General features: G+C 38.3%; 1 protein-coding gene across 2 annotated transcripts in view; it reads right to left on the bottom strand.

The window, feature by feature from the left end:
• Positions 1 to 2,257: 2,257 nt before the first annotated feature.
• The window catches only part of LOC134227984 (protein spitz-like), a 156,326-nt gene continuing 131,850 nt past the window's right edge, over positions 2,258 to 26,733 (bottom strand). For both annotated transcript variants that reach the window (XM_062709715.1, XM_062709716.1), the window contains exons 3-5: positions 7,688 to 7,859; positions 7,558 to 7,619; positions 2,258 to 7,483 (exon numbers count right to left, since the gene is read on the bottom strand). In XM_062709715.1, the coding sequence (XP_062565699.1) occupies positions 7,248 to 7,483; positions 7,558 to 7,619; positions 7,688 to 7,859 (470 nt within the window). In that variant the 3' untranslated portion in view covers positions 2,258 to 7,247. The remainder of the gene's footprint in view (positions 7,484 to 7,557; positions 7,620 to 7,687; positions 7,860 to 26,733) is intronic.

Here is a 26,733-nt window from a genome sequence, read left to right as displayed (position 1 = left end):
TCATACAATCTCTGCTGCAGATACGAATTGCTTTTTAAACACAGAATGCAAAGTTGACGAAAAGTCAAATGACTTTGGCAATATACCAAGAGTAAGGGAATGACTCCAGTTGTGGGCCTAGTTGCATGTTTCGCTCATAACGTTATGCAGTAATATGAACACCAATGAAAAGCTACAGACCTTAGAAGACGTTTCTCCGAAGTAACTACACAGGATTTTGTTTTTACACGATTTTTTTTCGCTCGTATTTTTGATCGTGTGACTTCAATTTACCACCAAACTCTTTGCAACATGTTTAAAAAAATCCAGAATAAATCGAAGAAAAATCACATGATAATTAATATGCGTTAAACATTTAGGATGAGTGGAAAATTGAGAAAATGTAAATCGCGTAAAAATAAAATCCAGTGTATATTGTTTTACAAATTTCGCGGCTACTTATGTAAAGTGTCGATTTTAGACCAAAAAAAATAAAGCCACTAGAGGTGGAAAAATGTGAAGTAAAATGCTTATAAATTGATGGAAAAAGAACATTTTTTTAATTTTATGCAATTCCTCACAGTAATTGGTTTATAGTTCACACTTCAAATGGGTTGCATAATAGTAGTTTGTGCAACTAGTTGCAAAAAGATTTTTTTGCACGATTCGGCAGGCTTCGTTAAATAAATAATACGAGTGCCGAAAAAGTCGAGTTTTGCAACTAGTTGCACAAACTACTATTATGCATCTCATTCGAAGTGTGAACTATAAAGCAATTGTTATGATCCGGAATTGCATAAAATAAATGAATGTCGATGCCAGACATAACTAACTACTCATCCTACTCGGTTGGCATTGCACAAAACAATACGTATGAAAGAGTTCGTAGGGGAATGGTTTGCCACTTCATCTCATAGCTCCAATTTCCATCCCATAAAAAACAAAGCAATGGAAGGGAATTTGGTTTGTTTATTATTTTTGTGATTTTTTTAAACGGTGAGCACGCATGTTGACAAAAATAGGCGGCGAATTTGGTCCCGTATTTCTTTGTTTAGCGATGAGATGGATATATGTGTACAGTGAGATGGAGATCGGAACAGTTCCCTTATATGTGCCTGGTGTCGGAAATTTGATCTCTTCAGTAGCTTTCTGAGCTGAAGAGAACGATGGAGGTCCTTCGTAGCTTAATAAGGAAAGGCCCTATCTAGCGTACTGGTTTCGTTGGATCAAACCCAACCGAAAGAAGTGATTTTCAAGAAAATGATTTAGCTCTGTCTTATGACAGCGAAAGAAGTGGTTACCCTCCAATACATTTTTCGAACTAAATCTTTCACATGTTGTGCAATTGCACGAATCGAGTTTCAGACATAGAAATTGGTGTAGGTTGTTGGCCATCTTAGGTATAGCTTCCAGAGAATAGCATTTCATACTCGGCCGCTGGATGCCAGAACAGACGCTGTTGGAGCCGCACCTTTATGGTGAACAGACGCTCGATCAGTGGGGTCAAATTTGTTTAATGTCCCATTCAACATCAGCACTAGACTAGTGCGCTTAGAGCGGCACACGTAGAATCAACTATATGAGTTAAAAATTCAATGAATGAAACAAATTTGTCATAGGTATTTTGTTGTGAGATTTCCCTCACTGGAACGTTTTAAACGTTATCACAAAGAACAGACATGGAGGCTCGAACAAAATTTCTTACAAAATATGTGAACACAATCAACCGAACCTCAAAGCCGTCGACGTCGACATTGCAACTCACAATATCATTTTGGCCAGTGTTGTAAAATGTCATTTGCATTCGTTTGTATAATTTTCCCAGAACTTGTTTCAGAAGGTAGCTATCAATTCATGTTGTATGACGAACTTATAGCGGTTAAATGGGCCTACAACTTTGTCTAACGAGACTTTGCTGTAAATATGTAATCTGGGGCGTGGGAGGCAAAATGTCATTCAAATGACATTATGTCAAATGACACGTGACATTTTGGAGAGTTTTCACTCTCCAGCCTTTAATGTTATACTTAGAGCAATGTACCCTTGGACAAAAATATAACCCTACTCAAGCGTTATGAGTACATTCAAAATTATGGAAGAAATTTTGCTTCTAAAGAAAGTTATGAGCAAATTAGTCAAATGACATGCAGATGACATTTTACAAGCCTGATTTTGGCAACACGATTGTGCAAATTTACTTTTGCATGCAAAACGAGACTAGTGCACTGTGGGATTTTTTGATTTTCGGATACAAATCAAACCAGTTTCTTTCTATGCGTTTTTAATAGTTAATGACCAACAAAAACATGTTGATTAATTTTATTTAAAGCTCAAAATATACAAAATGTATTTTTTTCTATACAAATTAATATAATACATATCCAATTGGTTTGGTACAAAGTATTGCATTGCCTTCAGTATTACCGGTGTCAGAGATAAACTTAAAATTGATTTCGTTTAATACAAAAGGAATGTGTTAAAATACAAACTGATTTGGGTGGAATCATCGCTAAAAAGATAATAGAAAATACTTAAAGAAAATAATGTATAGCTGCAAAAAATGGTTAAGAATTAGTCCCTAAAATACTGTCAGTAGTATAAGACACCGGAAACTGTAAAAATTAGCTGCAAATATTGGACGTTCGATACAATCGAATAGCTCGCTCTCACGCTCATCGCAACTATCATACAAAAACCTCTTTTCGACTCATTGGAACCAGAACTTATCGGAAACAAGCAATTAAATAAACGTATCTATCTACCATTAAAATATCTAGCATAAGAGGGATCCGTAAATACCAAGACGTTAGTGGGTGTTTTTGTCTTTCTTTGAATCTAGGCTCCCGAAACGTATTTACATTCAGTGGATTTTTGTGAATACTTTTTTTTTCTTGGCGCTTCTGTCCGCTCATTCGATAGTTTATGAAGATGTATATAAATTAGTTACTTCTGGTGATTTTTCCGCTCCCTTGCTCCACCTCTTTATTCGTCCACTGCATTACTTCTGTGTTTCCGATTCAGTTAATTGTTCTGATTATTGCAGTTGTATAAAAATGTACAAGTACTAGTGTTACTTTGTTTTTTTTTTATTTCCTCTAGAAGTCTGCTTATGGTGAACCATGATGACTTCATTTGTTTGTCCGACTTTAAATAAATACATTCGTTCATGTACGATTGAATTAAAGTTGTTTTTCACTTGATTCGTTTTCAGACTATCACATTTATGTTTCGTAATTCTTTTTTATTCAATAGTGAAAATACTTGTTTGATTTTACTATACGTGCTGATAGAAATTGGCGTACTTATAATAAGCGCAAACATCCAACGAGTAAATAAAATAAATATTTAAATAATAAACTCATTAATAACTAACCGAAGCAAATATAGAAGAGAAAATGCTTTCCAGTATTTCAGATTCGACAATGATGTAAACTCTCGGGCAATAAAATATTTGCTTCAAATTGATTATTTGTACATCACAGTTTTCACAATTTATAGTGGATTAAAATCAAACAAAAGTCAATTTCCAATGAAAATTTCCATATCTATGGATCTGCATTCTGACTGGAACTTGGCCTTCCTTTCCAACTTAGTGTTCTATTTCGCATATCCTCAGTTATTAATTGAAAACCTTTCTTTGCTTGTCAATTGCATGAATATGTATCTTGTGTGGCAAGTACAATGGGTACACTATTCCTAGGGAGACCAAAACATTTCCCAACCGAAAAGACCGGGAATCGAACTCGCCATCTCCGGAATGGCAATCCGGCGCCATTGCTCACAAGACGGCTAATTGAAACCCCCTCCAAATCACCATAACATCATATAAGCTGTCACAGAAGATGCCAAAGTATGAAAGATATGTGTGCTTCCCCATACTGCTTGTTTATAGCCTTCAAATCAGCATCTCAAGTAGTATCATATAAAAGTTTATATTGACTCAGTATTTTTCTCACACGATAAGACGGTGGATCGGACCGAAAAACAAACTCGTCATCTTCGAGTTTGTCTTATCGTTTGTTGCTAAGCCCTGTACATACAATACGTACGACCGGAACAACCTTGTATTCAAGATAAGCTATGATAGTGAGGTAAACAAGGATGCCCCAAATACTGCTCGTGCCTGCTTTAATAACTATGCTGGTAGCGCGAAGTGTTATGCGAGCCATGGATGTCAAAAGATTATTAGCGACCGAACCACTGCAAACATGACCCGGGCAGACATCATCTGTGTCATTCCTTTGTTGGTCTAGGGATTATGAATTGTGAAGTTGAGCAAAACTGGCCTACATACAAGACTTCAACTGGAAGAGGTATCAAAGTATTTTACGTAGAACAGATGCAACAACTGAGGTGATATTCCGTAGAGAACTTGGCGATAAGAAAGAATACCGAATATTTAGTTATCGTCCAACAACGATATCTGGAAATTAATGAAGGGCTCAGCGGCGAGACGACTGAAGAATTCCGACCTAATATTAGTTGAATTGAAGGAATTGTGATTAACCCCTCAAACTTTTCTGATGGAACATTTGGAAAGTCTAATTCTCAGCACGTGATCCTGGTCAACTACAACACCTACTTAGTGTTTCATCGAAAATTCATAATGAATCGGTATCACTCATCAAACTTTATGGTTTTATCATGGTCACAATTTTCCAACTTTCCCCGTCAAATTGACCAACTCTAAGGCTTTGTGCACAAATTACGTAACGCTTGAGCGAGAGGGAGGAGGTTGAGAAACCGTTACTTATTGTCACATAGGGGGAGGGGAATTTATGAATCGTTTCGTTACGTAACAAAATTTTCCAAAAAAAAACTGGTCACTTGTCTGCACAGACTGATAGTCAGAATCTGGATAACTGAACAGCTACTGGAGGAATGTGAAGGAAGGGGTCATATGCCCGATCTACAGTAAAGGCGACAAGCTGGAAAGTGAGAACTTTCGAGCGATCACCATTCCAAATTTTTCCCACAAAGTAATATCTCAGATCATCTTCCGTCGTCTGTCGCCAATAGTGAATTAGTTTGAAGGAAGATATCAAGGCTGTTTCGTTGACGGCCGCCCGAAAAATGGAACTGATCATTACTGCAAGGCCAATGCTTCAAAAATGCTGTGAATATCAGATCCATATGCACCATCTGTTTTTCGATTTTAAGGCGGGATATGGCAGTATAGACAACGTGGTGCTACGAAAAATCATGGAAGAAAATAACTTTCCCCAGAGGCTCACAAGACTGATAGCAACAATGGATGGTGTGCAAAATTGTGATTTCGGGCGAATACTCCAGCTCGTTGGAATGCCTCCAAAGACTTCGACAAGGCCTGACAAATGCCTGTTGTTCAAAACGGCCCTCGTGAGTCATGATGTAGCAGAAGAGCAAGGTGTAGCAGTCGGGGTACGATTTTCAATCGATCCAGTCAATTTATTTGATTCGCAAATAATATGGAACATTTGAAAAGGTGGCAGAATGCTTGCCTTAAACGCAGGGCAACAAAAGTATAACGGATAGTGAGTGCTTCAAAGTCAAAGTACAAGCTACAAGCGACAAAACTCGCCTGGGAAGCAGTGTTACAATAGACGGGAATAACTTCGAGGTACATCATCTGTGGAAGTCGGATCTACTGACACAACTGATCCACAACCGCACCCAATGTGTCATGTCCAAAACGCTCATAAGGCCGATGGTCATCTACGGACGTTGAGTTGGAGTTGGACCGTGCTCGAGGTGGATTTGCAAGCACTGTGTGACGGTGAACTCTACGGCGATCTCAGTATCCAGAAGGTAGCAAAAGCTGGAAGGGTAAGATGGACAGGACATGTTGGAAGTATGCCGCACAGCAATTCTGTAAAGATGGTGTTCGTTTCCGACCCAGTAGGTACAAGAATGCGTGGAACGCAGCGTGCTAGGTTACCGGAACAAGCACAAAACGATTTGGCGAGTGTGGGGAAGCGAATCTTCGATTTTTCGCACTGTTTCTCTAAAAAAGATAAAGAAAATACTTTCAACAGTGTCTTAAGTTATTACAAACGACTTAAAGTCTTCAAAGTTAACCCACAGAGCCATCAATGAACGCAAAATACTGGATAAGCAAATTATTCCATACAGAACCAATGCAATTCAACCTGTTTTGGCATATCGATTAACTAAATAAATTCTATTGTTTTGTGATAGTCTGGTCTGTTTTTGCTTGAATGCAGAACTTACAACTTCTTCTCTATTTCACTATTTTATTGTGTCTGCTCCTCTCAAGTCTTCTTTTCTGTATTAAATGCTTCGTTAAACGTATCTCCTATCGGTTCCGTTATGTTCAACACATTTTCTTTATCTGAGGAATGAGCAGAAACAAGAGACTCACTTCGAAATGAGAAGATGGCACGTTACAGAAATGATTTTAAAATTTTCTTCGTTTTCTAAATTGGCAAGATTTCTATTATTTATCTTCCGTCTTCCCATTCGAGAAATTAGTTACAAACCCTAGCTAAAACACAATCAGTTCGCCTCGAACTACCGTTAAAGAATAAAAACTGTGGTGGAAAACAAAAAAAAAAGAAAATAAAAGAGGTCAACTATTTCAATATGAAGTTACAAATAAAAGCATTACGAAATGGGTGTTTTTCAAGTTGGCCAAACATTAGTAGATGAGGACGGTAGACGGTTGATCTTGTGGTATCTATTTAGTGGTGTTATGTTCAAATCCACAATAATTGGGAAATCGATCTTATTAGGCGGCTGCACTCTTCATTAACGAGTGTTTCATTTCTTGACGCAGGACTACGCCGCTTTTATACTTAAAACATCGCGACATCATAAACAGTGTAAACTTTCAACCGACAGCACTTTTTGATTATTTCGTTCTTTGAATCACAAATCATCTATTCCTATAGGCACCTGTTGTTAATATCATCAATACAATGCACAAGTATAAAAAGTAACTGTACTGTGTCTATAAAAACTGCAATCCGCCGCGTCAGTCCAATCACTCCAGCAGACATTCATCTCCGAAAATTATGTGGCGATTTTTTGAGGCAATCGTACGCAGCGATGTGTAAAATGTTGTTAAGATGATGGCAGTTTAGAGTATGCGTTAAAACACTCTCAGGCTGAGGTCGGCACCGTTTCCACCGCTTCAGCCTGACAATCAACGATGTGTTCGCAGAGTGTCCCATGCTCTCTAAGAAGGCAATTTGTCTTTTCATTCTTGTGTCTCCTGAAGATGGCTCAACATTACTCGAACGAGAATGTATTTTTTTGAAGCTTTAAACCTATCGGTTCAACCATTCGCTCAGAGGTATCGTTTGGAGATGATGCGACCCGAACGGTCTCGGCCGTCTCACGCTGCTGTCCACCGTGTCCACACCTCCGTTGGTAATTTCCAGTCTTTTCTTCTGTTGATGCTTCTGCACGCAGATGTAACACCATACGATCACCGCCAGAACCAATGCGACAATGGCACCACTTGCTATACTAGCAGTTTCCAACATCACACGAGGCCGAGTTGCTGCAATTGAGACCAAAATACAAAACTGGTTAAGGCCTACATCATCTCGTGGAAATAAATCTCTGTATACTCACGTAAATAAGATCCGTCCAGATCTTTGTATTCACACCTAGGACCCATATACCCATCGGCGCATCTGAAAATAATGTGCTCTCTCAGTCGACTGCTTTTTTTTAATTAGTGATGGAAGTGAGTGGAACTTACTCGCAATTATACAGCAGCGAATCGCCAATTTTCACGGTGAAGCAGGTGGCATCGTTGAGGCAGTACCACGCCGCGTACGCCGGCGGACACTTGTATGTGTGGAATGTGATATTTGGTCTAGCCGTCGGACTGGGCGGTCGAGGTTTGGGGGTCGTCCGACTCGAACAAGCGTCTGCAAAGCGGAAACAAAATACATCGATTAACAATTGCCTATTTCTCAAATTGTTAAATTTATTTTTTGTTTAAACCTAAATGTAGACAAATATTATTCTGCAGATATTTTCCAGCGATGAACTATTGACATAACATCTCCCACTGGGGCATTGCCGACTCGCAGCTTAGTGTTCATTCAGCAAGTCCACAGTTATTAACTGCGAGGTTTCTTAGCAAAGGTACCATTTTTGCATTCGAATAACAGGCTAAGCGATGATACTTTTATGCCCAGGGAAGTCGAGAAAATTTCCAACCCAGCACTCGTATATAGTTTAGAACATAGTTTGAGAACCACTGTTGATTCATATCAACCGATAAACGCAATTTTAATTATTTTTTTCATTCAGTTTGATAAGCTTACACAAGCTTTCAAATTATGTAATGTTTCTTGGATAAAACAAATTTATTGTGCAAAACAGATAAGCAACTCAGAACAAACGACAAGTTTCAAAGTGGACTCATTGGATATCACCAGACCAAGAACGTTCCTTGCGTATATTCAAAGCGGAAGAAAGGAACAACGCAACGTACGCTGCTTCTCCGTCAGTTGCTTATTTTGCAGTAAAGCTAGTTTTCCACCACCAGGTTCGCTAGTGTTTCAACAAAAAGGGAGAATAACATTTCACATCAAAGATGTGACATTTGTTTTGCACTGGAGTCGTTCTTGATAAGGTACTTCGAGCCCACACCCGATCGATTGGACGATTAACGAAATACCAATCCGATTAGACGGCATACAATATGAAATCATCACCAAACCCGTATATGTCTGTAGACACAAGTGGTACCTATTTATCAAATCACGATGGAATGTTATCTTATCGTTCACCGTATCACAGACACCCGCTACAGCAGCGGCACGGCGCCTAGCCAAGTAATGATATTTTCTATCGATGACTTTACAGATTACTATGATAATTATTTCGGATTGCGACACCTTAGATTCCGCGATTACATCACATGGTTGATGAGAATAATAAGCAAATGATCCATTGGATTTGAGTTTCGATGAACAAGCACGAAAAAAAATAACACGCTGCATTCAGCTATTATATAAAATTTTACGAAAACATTGTACATAAATAGAATACCAAAAACAGCATAAATTTAGACGTTGTTCCGCCTAATTGTATGCAATTTCTATTACATTTGAACAATAGAGGTACTAAACTATAGAGGAGGATGACCGATGGATTTTAGAGATTAATATATCAATCGACTCGAAAACTCTCCAGCAATTTGCCAATTTCATTGGAACTTATTATTTACGATAAAATTTCAATTTTTATCGTAATCCCGTTCATGCGTTCTCAACACGGACATCTGATCGATGTGAGATACGGGTATTTTGGTCCACCGCAAGATTTTCTTTTTTCTCACAAGTATTCTGGTCTTTGTCCCATTTAACAGTCAATAATAAAATGATAAACATTGTATTGATATCATTCTTGTTATTCTTGTTATACTCAACGTATCCCCGGGCCGTGGCCAATCTACGTTGTATGACATTAGGCAATACGTTTACACTGCTGGCTTAAATTTTCAACGTGACGATTAATTTATTGAACTCATGAAATCAATGTAAACTCGACTCGTGGAAAACTTATTCCAGGTTATCCGAGGCTTGTGATAGACCCTTTATCACAACGGACCTTTCCATCCACTGACTGGTAGGCTCGAGTGTCCCGTCCTCTGCTTCAGACCCATAAGGGTCCGAAACAGTTCAGTTTCAGGGTAGTAAAATTGTGAGATAATAGAAGATAGAGGAGGAGAGTATGGAGCGGCTTGTTGACCGCTTCCGGCTCTAGCGACTGCTATGGAACCTTTTATTAGAGAAATGTTTGTAGAGATAGAAACGGTTGTGTTTATGTTCATAATAGACAGTGTTTAGATGTTTAGATAGTTCGGGATCGCAACGATAGAGTTTATTATAGCTTAGATGATTTATACTTATGGTAAAAGGAAATGATTGAAATCCGTTTCCTGGTGATTGTCGCTTCTTGTATGTAGATTCGTATATAGATTGATATGATAGAGGTACGTGCAGTTTGGGATTAGTGTGATCACGTTGGTTTAAGTTTGGAAACATAAAATAGAAAAGGAGGTAGCAGAAGGGATGGGGGAACAAATACCTAACCATTTGACGCAGAAAGATTAAAATAATTAAACTGAATTAAAATAAATCAATTAAATTTTACAATTTTGGTCGAACTTGAGTTAAAAATGTGTTCCAAGCGTGCCCACCGAATTAAGTATATTACGAGTACTGATAACCTATGCTACTAAATAAAGCTCGTGATTAAAAAATGGAGGTTGGCTCATAAAAATATATTATTATTCTAGATATTCTCTTAAGTATGAAAACTGAATCCTAACTATCCCGAAACTGCTTTCACAATGCTGCCGCCCAGAACACAGCCGCCTCTGCCACCCATAGGCAATGTCCCTCCCACCGCCTTGACAGCCTCCAGAAGTATCTACCAAAATATTTGAGAACTAGAATGAATTATTAACATGTCCCGCCATTACATAAAATGAGGCAAAGGCGTCATAGATGCGGGAACGACATCGCCATAAACGACACGGGACAACCATGCCCCACACGACAGTGCAACATTGCACCGAATCGGGGACCTCCTAAACTTTTCTATGCAACGCAGAGTTTTACCCTCTCTTGCGTTATGTGATGTTGAAAATAAGCTCCTAATCATTTGATGGCAAAAATAAAAATAAAATAAAAATAATCAAACAAAATTAAAATATTCTAGCTAAATTTTACTATTTTGGTCGAGCATGGGTCAGCCGCCTGACACCCGCGTTGAAAAATATGTTCCATGCGTGCCCCCCACATAAAATAATAACGCGTGCTAATCACTAATGATACTAAAAGATTTAAATGGAATTAGGTATTGTTCCCGCTTATCATTTTAGCACCGCCAGGGGGAACTTGGCCGATACCCACTGCACTTTTCTTTCCCTTAGCACAAACAATTAACCATCATTTGTGATATTTAAACGGAATATTATTGGGAATTCTGAAAAGGCAGACAATCAATGCAGTTAGATTGCCAGGTAATACGTGCACATCGTAGCACTGGTGATGCATCACAATCGTATATATACAGGAGTATATGCACTATATGATGACATTGACCGGAAGATTAGATAAGCATTTCCCCCCTATAAACATTGTATTGATATCATACATAAAAATTGTGGCTCACAAAAAACAGTGTCACACACAACTGAGCCCGCCAAAAAAAAAAAAAAAAAAAATGAAATGGTATAAAAAGAAGCAGTGCAATACAATTTACCCTCTACAACTCTAATTTGTGTTTTCGCTCAAAATCACTATTTTGCTTTCTAAAAACGATCTAAACACGGTTTGGGAATTATTTTTTTTTAAATCTCGATTTTATCAATTTCACACTTTGATTTTTCAGAATTTTATATACATACTAGTTGACCCGGCAGACGTTGTCCTGCATAGTAGGCGAAAATACGCATTGAGAACTGCCCATGCGAAATATCCATACGAATCTTGATTTTAGTTTTCCACGATTTACTCAACCCTACTCATGATTTTCGCATGAGGAAATATCATATAAACCCGTCGAACACCGAACGAACACAGACCATTTCATTTTTATTATATAGAAAGATAGATTTAGAGTTTGAAAATTTCTATTCAATACTGATACCAATCGCAATTTTAAAATTTTTAGAGCTATTTTTTCATTTTTTGTGTAACGAGTTGGCTACCATTGGTCGCTACTATAACTACTAAATACTAAATTACAAATATTTCACTCTTCAAAGGTATATGAGAGAAAACACGGAGGAACAAAATATTACTCAATTTTCAATATTTTTTTATGAATATGTATTACTTTGAAAATTGACTTTAAACCACATTTAAACGTGCATTGTGGTTTATATTATTGATCAACATCTAAAACTTTTCGAAATCTGGTCAATTGAAAATTACAAAAAAATAATCAACATATCCCGTCTAAAGGCGGTCTTGGGCATTAGAGGGTTAAAATACAATAAGTTCGAATACACTTTCAAAAAATGTTTAAAAATTGGGATTAAATTATTTCTTTTCTCGGTTCCATTTCATTAGAAGTATTGTTTATAAGGAACAAACAACATTTCTTTTGGAATTACCTCTATTTTGTACTTCTTCACGAGCTTCAAACGTTTCTAAAACCCATCACAAGCGGCACGCACGGTCTGCATGGTCATTTCGTTCCAGATTTTGAGAATTACGTTTTGAACTGGTCCAAGTTACTGACCTTGTATTCGTTAAGCTTTAACATAATAAGGCTGTGAACCATTCCACCGATTCGTTCAACTTTTAGTTGAAATTTGACAGTGCGATGGTTATTTTCCCATCGTGGTTAAAATTTTACCCAAAGCCGACCCATTTGAGTTTTGACAGATTGATAGTTATTTGGAACAAAATGGATTTGGCGCAAATTTTCTCGCGAGCAAAGTTTAACAGCCTAAAAGACCAAACAAGAAAGTTAAAATGGTTCAAATCCGGGAAGCTGGGAGGTCGTAAAGTTTTTCCCAAAAAGTCGATGAAATTGTCCCCATATTAGGCTTAATCGCATTTTCCGTGTATGAAGGGCTATCGTCCTATTGGAACACGTAGGGCTCATCTCCGTCTTAGCACCAGGCCACTGGGGGCATCAACCGTTCCCAAAACCTCAGTTTTGTAGTACGCCACAATGATTTTGACTTTCAAAAACGTCTATTTACGATGTCCCAATCCATTTCCAACGCGCGTAATAAACAAACAACAAGTGACAGAATGTCAACACCACACACCTCCGTTAGCGTATACATACATACTGCTAACGCTGACACCAAAACTAATTACAGAATATGTATTTTGGGCTTACAAACACAATGATCAAACATTTGTATTCGAACTTATTGTACACCCTGTAGTAATTTGTAGAATAATAATTTGCACTGGCGGAGTTAAGCTGGAGCACGATAGGGCCCGTGACCCACCAAACCATTTTATTCCAGAAATTTAATTATATGCGTCCAGAGAAAAATAGCTGATTTTCTTAGAATTTTGATTAATCCTGAACGAATTCTTGAAGTTATTTTCCTGCAAGAATTCCTTTGGATAAGAAAATTATTTTGAGCTTTTTAGTGGAATGTCTTCACTTGTCATAAGACGAGTTTATACAATCCCATTGAATTCCACCACTTAATTCCACCACTTAATTGTATCTTGACAGATACGTATTTCGACCTCAACAGTAAGGCCGTCTTCAGTGTCTCGTATTTGACTCGACTTCAAGTAGGTCGAAATACGTATCTGTCAAGATACAATTAAGTGGTGGAATTCAATGGGATTGTATAAACTCGTCTTATGACAAGTGAAGAATTCCTTTGCCAAATCTAGGTCCGAAAATCTTTCAGGCTATCCTCTGGATTTTTTTTCGAGAAATAATTCTTAAAATTCTCCAGAAATTTATTCGCATTTCTTTTCTAAATGAACCATTTGTTTGAGAAACTGCATAAGTCCATAAGTCCATAAGGGCCCTCCTTAGCCGTGCGGTAAGACGCGCGGCTACAAAGCAAGACCATGCTGAGGGTGGCTGGGTTCGATTCCCGGTGCCGGTCTAGGCAATTTTCGGATTGGAAATTGTCTCGACTTCCCTGGGCATAAAAGTATCATCGTGCTAGCCTCATGATATACGATTGCAAAAATGGTAACCTGGCTTAGAAACCTCGCAGTTAATAACTGTGGAAGTGCTTAGCGAACACTAAGCTGCGAGGCGGCTCTGTCCCAGTGTGGGGATGTAATGCCAATAAGAAGAAGAAGAAGAAGAAGCATAAGTCCATTTTACACTATTTCGAGAAAACAACAAAAAACTGTTTTTGAACAAACTTGCACCGAATCTTTCGATTTCTTCGATACAGATCAATAGTTTTTGGCAAAACTCAACACCTTGGGGCACTTTCAGTGCAAAAAATGTAAGCAGTACTCCACAATAGACCTTCAAAGTACGTGGACATATGTAGTTTCTCAAACAAACGAAAAAAAATTCATACATTCCTGAACAAAAATTTTTTTTTCGTATTTTTTGCCAGAATATGTATTTTTGGACGAGGATTCAGAATATATAGAAATCTCATTTTGGCCAAAAATGTTACATATGCAGTTTCTCAAACAAACGGTTCAAATAAACTTCTGATTTTTTTCCACTCCAGGAAATAAATCTCCATTTTTTTATGGGTTTCTTCCAGGGACTATTTCAGGAAATCCTTTGGAAAGGCCTTCGTTAATTCATCCAAGAATTCCTTCGGAACTTTTTTAGTAAACCATACAAAATGTAAAAATTATTCCGAAAGTTTTATTGGTAGATTTCTTCCTGAAATTTACTAAAAAAAAAAACAGGCAGTCGTAAAGGAATTCTCGAAAGGATTTCTAAATGAAATTTCCGAAGAATCCCTAGAAGAGTTTCTGAAAAGAATGCTCAAAGGGAATTCCGGAGATATTTCAATAGGAATCTTTAGAAATTTCTAATAATTCCTGCAGGCATTTTGAAAGGAATATTGCATTGTTTTACTAAAGGAATTTCTGAAGAAATTTACAAAGGCTGGGAGGATTTAGTAAAGAATCCCTGGAAGAGTATTCAAATGTTCTACTGAGGAAAATTTCGCTATTATGCCTGGAGCGCACTCGAAAGAATATCTGAAGGATTTCTTTAGAAATTTTAGGAATTTTAAAATGTGTTTCAGGAGGAATTTCCTGAATAGGTTGTCGAAAAGAATTTCTTTACAATTTGTCCTTCAAAAATGCCTAGGAAAACCTTTAAAAAAATCCTTAATCCTTGTGTCTTGACAACTTCTATGAAATATCAAATTAATAATTTAAAAAAATTTTGGTCGGTGTTCCTTCGAAAAATTCCATCTGAGAGTTTTTTTTTTTTAAATTTCTCTAGAAATTCCTTCGGAAATTGGTTAAGGAATTTCTTCGTACTTTTCAAAGAAATTCGTTCAGCAATTATTTCAGGAATTTTTCAAAGATTTTTTCTTCAGATTTTCTTTAGAACATCATCCAGGAGTTTTTTCGATTCTTTTTTTGGAGTTCCTTCGGACATTCCCCTCGGAAGCTCAAACCTTCGGATATTCCCTTGAAAAAAAAATCCGGAAATCACTTCAGAAGTTCATTAAGCAATTCTTTCAAAAATCATTCGGAAATAACTAGAGTTCGTATAAGAATTTCATCTGGAAAATTATTTGAAATTTCCGTTTGAAACTTTTCCGAAAATTCCTTCCGTATTTCCTATTTCATTCTGTAATAAATTTCCTGAAAAATTCCGGAATAATTAATGCAGGAATTTCGGAAGAAACTCCGTTTGGCTTCACAAAAAGGATTTCCTGTAGAAAATTTTCAAAGGCCTTCCAGAGAATTTTCAGAAAGAATTCCTGGATGAATATCAAAAGAAATTTCTGACGTAATTTTCTTAATTATTCCTGGAGGAGTTCTCAAAAGAATACCTGAAGGGTTTCCTAAAACTTATCCTAAGGAAGTTCCTAAATCAATTTCCAAACAAATTTCTAAAGGAATTTCCGAAGGATTTCTTCAAAGTGCAAATCATAAACGCTCGATGACGGCAGAAATTTTCCGGTGGTAGCAGAATCATGATCGGAAGACGCTACAAAAATTAATTCGCATGAAAGGCAGCAGTGAAATTTTTGCTCAAGATTCCTATTTGGTTTCGTTGCTGCTTGTTATTGGGAAGACGCATCATTAAACACAAATCGTTCATTTCAAGATTATCAAATTCCTTCAAAGTACAAAGCACAATCGCTTAGTAATGGCTGGAAGATCAATCGTAACACTTGCCTTGCGTTGTCCAAAGGCTACATTGCGGTCGTGCCTTGTACACAACCCTTTTGATTTTTATTCACAATTGTTCCCGTAGACAACATATTTTTTGACATTAGCTTTTCCAAGCTATTAAAATTTACTCCCGCTATTGAAGGCTTGTTGGTATCGTTAACATTAAATTTTGTTTTGAAAATAATTTTGAAACTCCATACTTCAAACGGGCCTGGCGGTCATACGACTACCGCTACATAGAAGTTCTTTGTTCCATTCCAGGCCCTCCTATTTTGTATCTTTCCATATATTTCTCATGTTATAGCAATCGTTAGAACTGGAAATGGACTTCAAAACTGTTTCCATCTTCTATCCTATACCTACAACTTCATTAATTGTACCAGTAACTGTTAGAATTCGAAATGAAGAAAGCTCATATAGGCATCCAATTTGAGCTACATTTCATTCCTTTCGCACTGGCAAATCCGTTAACGAAGACAGACAGACGTTGCTCAGCCCAAAACATATCTTATAAAGTCTCAAACACAAAAATATTATTTTTATTGACTATGACTATTATCAGAATTTATATAACATCGGTTCGTGTGTTCTTAACCGATGCACTATCGTTTGCAACCATAAGCGATGTAGGGCCTTGGGACCCAATTGCGATTACTCTGGTCAATCACGGAGTAGCAACTACGAAGTGTGCGGTCATCATGCTCATGTTCATGCACTGCAGTCGATTTTTCCACGGGGGATACGTACCGCGTAAAAAAAACCAGAAACAACGCGTAAAGCTTGAGCTTGAGCTTGATCTTGAGCTTGATTGACTGCTCGTAGTCAGACAGATCAGCTGTTCTTGCACAGGGAACCAACAGATGTTTGCTTGGGACTAGCACACATCTTTAATGTACAAGTACTGGTGATCTCATTTGTTAGGTCATACTGGCGCCTGTCACGTCAGAATGCAAGTCAATGTAGGGAAGGGGGAGGAAATGATGATGCAATCACTCACCCACTGCAAGCCGAATATACATCTGCACTTGCCACGATTTCATGTGGAATTTGTTGGAATTTCTGGGTTAGGTTGGAGAGGCAGAGGTCCGTTTTGGTTAACGAGCTGCCAATGTGATAGATAGGAGAAGGTAACTGATGGAATTTCTAATTGGATGTAGCAAACGAGCTTTATAGTTCATTTCCAATTCTAGCAGATTACTGATAGAATACTCAAGTTGAAGGTATAGGAATAGTAATGGAAACGGTATGGAAGTCCATTTCCAGTTCTAGCGATTGCTAGAACATGAGAAATAAAGAGAAAGATACAAAGTAGTAGAATGGAACGGACCTGGGATTGAACCCACGACCTCCTGCGTATGAGGCAGAAGCAGTAGCCATATGACTACCAAGCCCGCTATTCGATTTTTCCACGGGGGATACGTACCGCGTAAAAAAAACAGAAACAACGCGTAAATCCCAAAATCCGCTTGAACCTCGAAAGAGGGTAAAGTCCTAAATACGCGTAAATTTCAAACACCGCGTAAAAACGCCTCTCGTGGTTTTCTCAAGAAAGCACGATTTTTTTTAAATCCACGTGAATCCTGAAAACCGCGTAAATACCAATATCCGGGTGAAAAAGGCCACGTAAAAAGCGACCCCATATTTCAATGCTTTTATCAAATTTTTAGAATCATTTCATTCAGAATCAACAAACTCAGTTTCTTTTCCTTTTCCAGCAAAATCCGCAATTGTTTGATTTTTAGCTAAATTATTTGATTTTTAGCTGAATGTTTTCCGATTTTTAGCAACGAAAAAGAAAACTACACAGATTCGGCAGTTCCCATATCGCGAAATGAAAAACAAGTGTGCCGAAAAGAGTATTTTCTTCGAAAATCAAACTTTTTCAGATACATTATGTGTTTATTCGGTAGGGATACGGGAGGATTTCCGTCCATCTTCGTAGGGGCTAAAATCAACGAAAGTAACGTCAGATTCATTCAATCTATTCTACAAGCATTCTACGTAGTTGAAACAGTGACCCATTCTCACCCTCATTTGATCCATTGTCACCTCCGACGACGGAACGTTTATCCTGAGCTTACGATTTGGTACGGATAAGTTTGGCAAAAATGTGTCTCTCGTATGGGTTTTCGAAACTATGTCGAAAAGACGAAAATTTCGTAACCCTAACTTAAAACTTTTTTTATGCCCATAAATTTATAACAGTCCCAGTTGCTTGGTTTCATATCTACATGGGACTGTTATGCATTTATGGGCAGTTAGATACAAAACTAATCAAAAGTGTCTAATGATAAACTATATAAATCATCTCTAATTGATTTTTTTTATCTTATTCTGAACACTTGGAGCTTTCACTACACTAGAATCTGCCAGCAGCGAACAACAGTGTAAATTTGTGAAACCATTGAACCTTTTCCGTTATGCTCCGGGTCATTTTTCCTTCCAAGCAATCATCTCACTCGGAGGAAAGCCGCATTACATTGGCCTTTTCATTTTTTTTTCTTCCGATTGCAGGTGCAACACTAAGCAGGAGCAGCGTAAACCTCTATCAAAACTTATTTCAGAGGAAGTTTATTAGCGGCATCGGCGTTATTGTTCTCGTTCGGAATGTTCAAATGCGCTTCGGTAGGGTAGTTAATTTGTGTACAAGGCTTTTCTTCCGATCGATAGGAAGCAATGTTCTTTTTTCGCCGCATAGTAAAAACCCCGATCGGTTGAACAAGTGATAAAATTTGGTTTTCATGGACTATTGCACTTTGCTGTGGAGGGAAGGCCCGCCGCCGCAGGCCGTGTCCGTGCGCCAACGCCAACGAGGTAAGCCAAGAAGCAATGAGGCGAATCGGCGGCGGCCGGCATCGGCCGTAGATAGGGCTGGTTGGTATTACAGGTTGAGCAAATTCGTGTCTATAACGGGCATAAACCAAAGGTTGTGGCAAGCGAGCAAAAGTCGAGAGGGAACTTGCACAAATCGAAAGAAAAGGGTTATTCCGAAGCGTGGACGATTCGGTTCCCCCCAAAATAAAACTAATCCTCTAGAGAGGTATTGTTGGGTATATTGTTGGGAAGCCCCAGCATATGAGTGATGTGTTAAAAATGATTGCATTTTTATTTTTACAAGCATATTGCCTCACACGTGAAACCGTAACGTTAACTGCGGCACAATTTTTCCTCAATTGCTGGTCGTTAGTGATGGATTACAACTAATTTATGCGAAATTGTTATGCAGGAATAATTCATTTTCAAATTAGGCTCTATTACAAATACATACCATCGATATCAACACAATGAGAATGGATTAATGTGAAACTAAAGTGCATTTTCATGAATCTATGACAAAAGGCCGAAAGGACTAATGATCGGAAAGACAAAACGCAGAAAAGGATAGAAGGTCGAAAGGACATAATGTCGAAAGGGACAAAAGGTCGAAATGGACAAAATGTCGAAAGGGACAAAAGGTCGAATTAGGCAAAATATCAAAAGCTACAAAAGGTCGAAAAAGACAAAAGGTAAAAGAAGAACGACGAAGGAAGAATAAGAGAGAAGGGATAAGGTGGAAGGTAAAAAGAAGAAGTAAGCAAGGAAAAAGGGAAGACGGAGAAAGGAAGAAGGATGAAGGATGAAGGAAAAAGGAAAAAAGAAAAAGGAAGAAGAAAGAAGGAAGAGGGAAAAATAAAGAAGAAAGAAGGATGAAGGAAGAAGAAGATAGAAGCAGGAAGCCCTTTCGACTTTTTTCATTTTCCCTATTTTCACGACCTATGAAAGAAAAAATTTAAGAACCTTTATTTATTGTTTATAATTTTAATCTATATAATAAAAATGAAATGGTCTGTGTTCGTATCCGCATAACTCGAAAACGGCTCGAGCTCGATATATTTTCTTCATTCCTTCAGCAGGTATGCTGGCTATCGTTCCCGACGGGTTTATATGATATTTCCTCATGCGAAAATCACGAATAAGGTCGAGTTAATTATGAATAACTAAAATAAAGATTCGTATGTAAAATTCGCATGGGCAGTTCACAACGTGCATTTTCGCCTACTATGCAGGACAACGTCTGCCGGGTCGACTAATTATAAATTAATTATAAATTATAACAACTTTGGCATACCAAATTCTCAGCAACAAATGTAGTTATATTTGTAGATTGATGGGTGGCCTAAAAAGTAATCATTAAACTTCGATGATTCTTTTTTATTTTGCATACGCTACAAGCTTCCAAATTTGAAATAGGTAATCCGATTTACATCGTAATTATTATCGTAAATCAACATATTATAAGACCCACAAAAGTGTAATCAATAATGCTAATGCAGCCGTCTGTGTTGAGCTTTTATTACAATTTCACTCCATGCAGTCCAGACAAGTGCCCATTCTGGCGATGGCTATCTTAAACGATATCCATTCAGGAGCGCCCTTCAACTTAGAGAGCTGGAAAAAAAACAAACCTTTCTTCCAGATGCTAACCGTTGCTCCTGCTCCTGACTGGCTGACTGACTGACTGACTGATTGTGTGCCGTTGTTAGTAACGAGTGTATGACACGCGGCGGTATTTTAGAATCCAACTGAATCGTGTGACCCACCACCGGGGGTTATATAACAGTTCATGGTGCCACTTTCCAATTTAGCCTTCGCGTGAACTGTTGCCCATTGGGTGTCCGTTTATTGGAATATGAGCTATTCAAAATTCGATAACCTCTGGTGATTAGTGCTTTCAGATGTCGCCGCCGACGCGACGGGTTCCATCGATAACATCATCACATTTGTTTATCTTTTCGGCATTCAACGAACACTTGCTTCAAGTTGTTCGAAAAGGAAAACCATTGACTATAGTGATAGCCGCAGGACATGAGCTTTTACAAGTTTTAGTTTACTTTTTTTATTAGGCTTGGCCCATAACTATTTATTAACGAATTTATTTGGCTTCATAACAATTTTTTGTTACCCTCTTGGATTTTTTGGTTTTCCATACAATTTAATGGAACTTAAAATGAGCTAAAGGATATCCTAATTTTCATTAAATCCAATATAAATTAGCAATTCTTAACATTGACTTTTCCTAAGTAAGGAAGTTATAAACGAAGTACAATCAACATTCGATACATGGTGGCATGGTAACCAGGGAATCACTCTTCCCCATCGATCGGTCAGGTCACATGGGCCTACTGTGATGGCTTTACCGAAAATCAAATCGACCACAGGGAAAAGTTATTTGGCCGAATAACACGTTAGGCCAAAAGTAATCTAGCCGAATTTCATTTGGACGAATTGAACGTTTGACAGAAATGGTTATTTTGCAGGAAATAGTCGAGGAAGCAGGAAAATGTCGTTCGGCCAAACCGGTCATTGGGCCGAAAAAGTCGATTGGCAGAAACGTTGGCTGTTGGCCGAACATATCGTTTGGCTGAAACAGGTCATTTGGCCGAAAATGCCGTTTGGCTGAAATGGACGTTTGGCAGAAGGGACCATTTGGCCGGAAATGTTTTTTAGAGTCATATAAAAATATCGCTTGGTTGAACATGGTCAAAAATGTAAGCCAATAAATATGCCAATAAAGATATCAGGATATGAGCAATAAATAGATACAAAATTTTCACAAATAATGCGAAGTGTCCATAAACAATTGAAAATTGTTCACAAAACTTTCAAAAGCAAAAATTGCAATCAGAAAAAAAGAATAATTATTGTCCATAAAAAATACAAAAAAGCAAAAAAAATATAAAATTTTCCATGAACTTGAAACGCTTTTAAAGAAAAAATGCTTAGTTCTATTGCTTTTCATATTTCTTTATGGAAATTTTCATATTCGGTACATTCAAAGTTAATTGCCTATATGCCGGGTATTAAGCCACCCGGAGTGGAAATTAATTACTATGTCTGAAACTTGATTATGCATATGTACAACATGTGATAGATTTAGTTCGGAAAAGGTATTGGAGGGTAACCGCCCCTTCGGTGGGGTTTGATCCCACGACCCCAGTTCGCATGACAGGTGCTTTCCCTACTAAGCTACGAAGGACCTCCGTCGTCCACCGCAGCTTAGCGGGTACTGATGAAACCAAATTCCCTGCGGTGGACGACGGAGGTCCTTCGTAGCTTAGTAGGGAAAGCACCTGTCATGCGAACTGGGGTCGTGGGATCAAACCCCACCGAAGGGGCGGTTACCCTCCAATACCTTTTCCGAACTAAATCTATCACATGTTGTACATATGCGCATAATCAAGTTTCAGACATAGTAATTTTCATATTGTTTTTGACTTCTTTATGAATAATTCTTGTTTTCTAATTGCAATTTTTGCATCATTGAATCATCATTGAAAAAATCACATTAGAAAGGTCAAAAAGCTCTTGAGGGTGATAGATCATATTTTTTCGATCATTCAACATATTTTTGCATTTAATAAAATGCATTGGCGCCATTTAAAAAAAAAATAGTTTAGGGAAAAAAACAATGATTTTTAAATAATTCTGAAATGCAATATTCGATCGAGAACAAACAATGAGACCGCATTCCCCGTCGAATGCAACTTGATGCGAGAAAATCGGATAATGCTATGTTCCAAAAAGTGTGTCTACAAAATTTGTACACATACACACACATACAACATCACCTCAGTTCGTCGAGCCGAGTCAATCGGTACATAACACTATGGGTCTCCGGACCTTCTATCAAAAGTTCTATTTTGGAGCAATCATAACGTCTTTCGATACAACTTTGTTGTACGAGAAAGGCAAGAAGTTATTAGCAAATAAGTCCCATGACATCGAAACTCCTAGAAAAGTAGTGATATTTGAGAAGTAAGAAAAGAAAAGCAATAAATGAGAAGTGAGAAGTGCGAAATAAGAATTGAGCAGTGAGAAGTCTCCTTTATCACTTCTCATAGTTGAAAGTAAGAAATGCGAATTAACAAGTCAGAAACAAGACGATACAAATGAGGAGAGAGAATTGAGAAGTAACGCGTTTTCTGCTCACTTCTCATTTCTTACTTCTTACTTTTCCTTGTGAAAAGTGAAAAGTGCCAAGCGAAAACTACGGAGTGAACCGTGAGAATTGAGAAGTACAAAATGAAGTGTCTCACTGCCCACATCTCATTTGTCAATTCTTACTTCAGTAAGAAGTAAGATGTAAGACGTCTCACTTTTCATTTCTAACTCATTAGTTCTTACTTCTCACTTCTCATTTCATACTTTTCACAGTAAGAAGTGAAAAATAACAAATGATAAATGAAAGGTAAGAGGTGAGACGTCCCACATCTTATTTCTTACTTCACACTTGCTACTTCTCATTTATCACTTCTTACTTCTAATTTCCCACTTCACAATTTTCACATTCACTATTGTTAGACCAAATGACATTTTCGGGTCATACGGTCAATTGACGTTTTTGACCAAATGGCTCATTCTGTCGAACAACCAATTCAATCAAACGGCATTTTCAGCAAAATGACCAATTCGCCCAAACAACCTTTTCGACAAATGGCCTGTTCTTTAACTCCAAGACTGATATTGATATTTTTTCTCATCTAATGATTGAGCATTGAGGAAGGGAATCACAAAATTAAATCAAAAAGAGGTAAAAACATTTTTTTTTACATTTTTTAACATATTTCAGCATATCGTTTACCAAAACGAACCATGCCACAATCCTTATTCCATATATACAACATCCTAATGATTTCTCATGAAAGTGCAGATGACTCGTAGGCTTCCTTCAAAGCGAGTGTCATGTCCACACTTTTCTACCCATTCCTTAATTGACCTGCATTCGGACACGGCCGGCGCTGGTATTGCTTAATATTGGGTCACCAGTTCTAACACATTGAGGATGCTGTTAGTCCCAAACATCATCTGCTGGTTCTCTGTGTAATTACAGCTGGCCTAGCAATAACGGAGTAGCAACTGTGGGCGGTCAATCATGCTCAAATGGCCTGTTCTTTAGATTAAGATTTTCGACCAAATTTTCGGACATTTTCGGGCAAATGACCTGTTCCGACATACATTCATCTCGACCAAATGACATTCGTTCAGATGGTTTTTTTTAATGTTTGGGTATGTTAGGCCAAATGACATATGACATGACATAATGGCGGCCAAGCAAGTTTTGGGCTAGTGGTCTTCGACCAAATAGCTTTCGGTAAAACGACCATTCTCCGTTCGTCACGCACTAATTCATTTATTCACTCTGCTCGAAAATTCAGATATTTCTCCGTTTCACTTTGCGATTTTCTCGAACGCGGCAGCAGCGGTGGATGAAGCGATAACACGATCAGTCGCGTTCTCAACACCGATGAATCGGGGCAAGCGAGCGTTGGTGGACTTTTTCGTTGATCGAGAAGACAGTTGATTGAGAAGTCTTAGCAATCGGAGGCATTCGCCATCCCGACGATGTTTCCCAATTCCTAAGCGGAGCGAACATAAATCGTTGCGACCTTGGCAGCCAAGCAATCAGTTGAGAATGTGGAAAATTTCCAATATCTTGGCGGTCAAATACAGTAGAGTCAGTGACGTGCGATAATTATGTTACCCGTGAGGTGAAAAGGCGTATTGCTGCTGCAAATAGGGCTTATTACGGACATCGTAACCAGCTTAAGTCCCGTAGTCTGCAAACGAAAACAAAACTTGCGCTGTATACTACTCTGATTCTTCAGGTTAATGGACGTTAAAGGAAGCTGATCGGAGAGCTTTCGAAGTGTTTGAGCGTAAGGTGCTGCGGACAATACTCGCCGGTAAACAGGAGAACGGTATCTGGCGGGGTCGCATGAACAACGAATTGTCTTCTTCTTATTGGCATTATAAGAAGAAGACAATTCGTGGTTCATGCGACCCCGCCAGATACCACGAATTGTACCAGGTGTATAAAGGGCTGGAAATTATTAAGCTTATACAACATGGCAGACTACGGTGGGCTGGTCACGTTGTTCGTATGCCGGAAAAACGTCATGCGAAGATAATATTTAGTAGAGAACCCGGAAGAGACCGCATGCTTCGTAGAAGGCCGCGTACACGATGGCTTTTTGTAGTTGAAGAGGACCTGAGAGCGCTCAATGTTCAGGGCGACTGGAAGCGATTGGCCCAGGATCGATTGGCCCAGGAGAAGGATACTCGGCGAAGAGCTGTAGCCCATCAAGTTTCAAGTATCAAGTGAGTATCAGATGGTGGAACCAAAATCGACATAGGTACAAAGGAAAGGCAAAAACTGACTTTGCGAGTTAAAGAAAAAATTGGAATAACAGACAGATCAGTAAGCGCACCAAAATCCAAAATTTTAATTTCAACATGAAATTTGTGCGGGTATACGTTAGTGAAATATGGCGTGTATCAGTGGGGAACACTCATCGGCTGTGTTACATAATTCTAGCCTGGTGGCCTCATAATTATGTCTCGAACACTATCGTCGGTGTTACCGGAGGCCGATAGCAACTGAAGCTCGGGAGCAAAATTAAAGATTGAAATTTAAATCCAGCAGGACTTCGCAGCAGAGGAAGACCCGGTGGATCCTGGCAGTGCAGTGGCCACAGCTTAAGACGATAAAGCGTCAATCGTTCATAATCAGGGATTGAATCCTAAAGAGAAAGAACAAGTCTCCCACTTATCATCTCTGTATACATATACGATATGTAGCATACCGTAAGAGAATTTTTTTTCGCAAGCTGTCATGATATAGAACTGATTCGGGAGGCTATACCCCATGATAAATTTCTTTTAGAAAGCTCCAAATACGGGGAGCACTGGCTCTGATGATGCACTTCAACTTGTTCTACACAGCTGTGCAGTAACCAACACGGAAGGAGCGAAAACAAAGCGAGAATCACCATTTTTCTGTGGGGGCTGCCTATCCGATTCTGTGTTTTTGCACTTGTATACAATTTTGATAAATTTGTTATCATGGTTTGTTATGATTCGGAACAGTTTTTGCCTCACTTTTATCGTTATTCGTTATCTATTGAGAGCGATTTCTGCAAACCCTGCTCATGATGAAGACCTTGCAAGTCGTTTTTTCACGACTCATAGTTCACTAAGATACCATGAATCCAGTCGATAGCGGTGCATCAGATAATTCCTAACAGACGAAATAGCAGATGAGTGGATGAGCATCTCAGATGATGTTCAAGCGGTTTTGATGGATTTTTTGCTTTAGATGTGATTCGACATATATGCTGGACTGGTAAGTTCCTCTAGAAAATTGGTTAATTTATTTCAAAACCAATATTATTTAGTCATTAACTTTTGAAGTCCTATGAGGAATTGGAATTTTCTAGGGGATTTTTCCTCCTACGTTATTTTTATACTGAATTAAAATCTGTCATCTACTAGTTGAGAGTATTCAGTACAGTTATGCAGAGTTGTAAAACCCCTTTGATGAAGGAGAAAAAATATGCAGATTCGACGATTTCACTAAGCCTAATCGCTAGAAAGTATGCATTCTACAGATTGCAAATCCATGTAGCTCCGCTTCACTATTTGCAAAACGATAGATTTCAGAATACCATTGAACCGTGGCAATTCGCTTAGTATCGAAACCCGATCATTGACTACCGTAAGAATATTGATTAATTTCACGCTTCCGTGCGTAACATCCCCAGGTCTATTCCAAACAGAAGCAACACTATTATATGAATGGAAGAATGATCAATGAATGAATATTTAGACCATGTGAGAACGGACTCGTACAGACAAATGACTCTAGCCTTTTTTTTTTTCAATAACCTTCCGATGCCTCAGTCCAGGCGATAGATGAAATAGCTAAAATCCAAATGTACGCCGATGTCCAAAACTGAATGTGAGAATATTTAATGGGGAGAGTGCGCTCAGTTGGAATAAGCATGAGCAGCGGCAAATTGTTGTGAAGATACCGGGGTTCAAAAGGAATCCGGGGCCTATTCGAACGGTTAGCTGACAGCAACAGGGAAGGAGGTGAACGATCAAGTGGGAAATCAGTCAGAAGCAGCCTTTTCGG

The sequence above is a fragment of the Armigeres subalbatus genome, chromosome 3, assembly GCF_024139115.2.
Source record: "Armigeres subalbatus isolate Guangzhou_Male chromosome 3, GZ_Asu_2, whole genome shotgun sequence".
Taxonomy (NCBI): domain Eukaryota; kingdom Metazoa; phylum Arthropoda; class Insecta; order Diptera; family Culicidae; genus Armigeres; species Armigeres subalbatus.
Note: the sequence above shows the minus strand (reverse complement) of the source record. Positions and strands in the feature narration are given on the sequence as shown.